The sequence below is a fragment of the Poecilia reticulata genome, linkage group LG5 (assembly GCF_000633615.1).
Source record: "Poecilia reticulata strain Guanapo linkage group LG5, Guppy_female_1.0+MT, whole genome shotgun sequence".
NCBI lineage: Eukaryota > Metazoa > Chordata > Actinopteri > Cyprinodontiformes > Poeciliidae > Poecilia > Poecilia reticulata.
This window is the reverse complement of record NC_024335.1, coordinates 2,584,426-2,586,440: the sequence shown is the minus strand read 5'-3', so window position 1 is coordinate 2,586,440 and position 2,015 is coordinate 2,584,426. Positions and strand designations below refer to the sequence as shown.

General features: G+C 43.3%; 1 protein-coding gene across 5 annotated transcripts in view; it reads left to right on the top strand.

The window, feature by feature from the left end:
• The window catches only part of chd6 (chromodomain helicase DNA binding protein 6), a 61,321-nt gene that overhangs the window by 40,054 nt on the left and 19,252 nt on the right, over window positions 1–2,015 (top strand). For all 5 annotated transcript variants that reach the window (XM_008408314.2, XM_008408315.2, XM_017304897.1 and 2 more), the window contains exons 25-28: window positions 761–879; window positions 962–1,121; window positions 1,331–1,420; window positions 1,532–1,635. In XM_008408314.2, the coding sequence (XP_008406536.1) occupies window positions 761–879; window positions 962–1,121; window positions 1,331–1,420; window positions 1,532–1,635 (473 nt within the window). The remainder of the gene's footprint in view (window positions 1–760; window positions 880–961; window positions 1,122–1,330; window positions 1,421–1,531; window positions 1,636–2,015) is intronic.

Here is a 2,015-nt window from a genome sequence, read left to right as displayed (position 1 = left end):
AGGTAACGGGCTGAGCTTGGCTGGGGTTGCTAGGTAACGGGCTGAGCTTGGCTGGGGTTGCTAGGTAACGGGCTGAGCTTTGCTGGGGTTGCTAGGTAAGGGGTTGAGCTTGGTTGGGGTTGCTAGGTAACGGGCTGGGGTTGCTAGGTAACGGGCTGAGCTTGGCTGGGGTTGCTAGGTAACGGCACAGTTCCCATAGAATGTGACTGTTTTTACAAGCAGTTGAAACCCAAATGGAAGTAAAAAAAAAACAAAACACATAAAATATGAGTTTTGCATTATAGGTTTGCTTTAATCAGACTAAACTTTTCTTGTTTTAGGTCAGTTGGAATCAAACAGTTACTTTTATTTGCTAAATGAAAGAAAATCTCAGTTTTATAGAGATTTTTTTTCAACTTTCTTGATATATTGTGATATATTTGATATATTTAATTTGAGGAGGAAAGTAATTTGTAATGAATATTTATTATTATTAGTGGCTTAATGATCATGTTATATTCTGTAAGTTAAACATTGTTGTTGAAACGGAGGGATGTTTTTTTTGTTTTGTTTATATTTTAGTTTAACTTGTCCCTGTTTGTGAATGTAGATAACTGCGGTAATAACAAATAGTGAATTGGAGCTGTGTTTTCTTTGTTCATTTGCATAGTTTTTATCTCCAAAGTGCTGGAAACGTCTGAAAACTTAGCTTGATAATGTTTGAACTTTCCTTGTTTTAAGTGAAAGCATTCAGACATTATGTGACTGTTTTTTCCATTAGGGCTCTGCTGGTTTACTGCCTGAAACACTACAAAGGTGACGACAAGATCAAGAGCTTCATCTGGGATCTGATCTCTCCTTCTAAAGACGGACAGGACCAGGCGCTGCTCAACCACTCGGGTTAGACTTTCTCCGCCCACATGCGACGCGCGCTGCTTTGTTTTTACCGGTTCAGGTTAATGCGTCCGGTTTGTGTGCGCAGGTCTGTCTGCTCCGGTTCCTCGGGGCAGGAAGGGGAAGAAGCTGAAGAATCAGCTGAACGTTCCCGACGTTAAAAACGCTGACTGGCTCGTCCACTGTAACCCAGAGGTGGTGCTGCAGGACGAGAGCTACAAGAAGCACCTCAAACAGCACTGCAACAAGTCAGTATAGGAGCTCAGAAACGCTAGAAGGTTTTCAGATGGTTTTAAAGAAACCACGCAGAACATATGGAGGAGGAGCTGCAACCTTTTCTGCCCTCAGTCCAGCTAAATAAAACTCATTTTGAGCAGCTGATGTTTTCCTCTCGGTGCACTAAACATGATAGATTAGCTTTTCGTTTTCAACCTTTGCCACTTGTCTTTTGTCCCAGGGTGCTGCTGAGGGTGAGGATGTTGTACTACCTGAAGGTGGAGGTTCTGGGTGAGGCTGCTAATCAATCTCAGGAGGGGGTACCTGCCAGGTACGTAGCAAACATGGCGGATGTTCAATCAAATGAGGAAGAAAGGACTCTGCCAGTCGATAAATGGTCCAGATCTTGACGATAACAGCTCGATTATTTGTGCATCGACAGTAAGCTGGAGGTGTCGCTGCCTGACATCGACTACATTGAGATTCCAGTGACTTGGTGGGACACAGACGCTGACAAGTCTCTCCTCATAGGAGTCCACAAACACGGTGAGACTCGGAAAGTTGCTGTCGTTTCATCCGAGTAACACCGAGATTACCGCTTGGGTTTCCAATACACTCAATCGATACGTCCCAATTCACAGAGGCTGCTTCAAATCCTCAAGAGTTTGATGTTCAACCTGTAATAAAGTCCAATCTAGCGTTTGATTTAAAGCCTAAATTTGGAAAAAAATATTTAAAGTTGAAACCAGATGTTTCATACTCTTAATAAAAACACTGTAAACATTTTTTTCTCACTGTGTGAAGTCAAATCAGACTAAACTTCTCCTGTTTTAGGTCGGCTAGAATTAAGCGGGGCTGGGCTGGCTGGGGTTACTAGGTAACGGGGCTGGGGTTGCTAGGTAACGGGGCTGGGGTTGCTAGGTAAC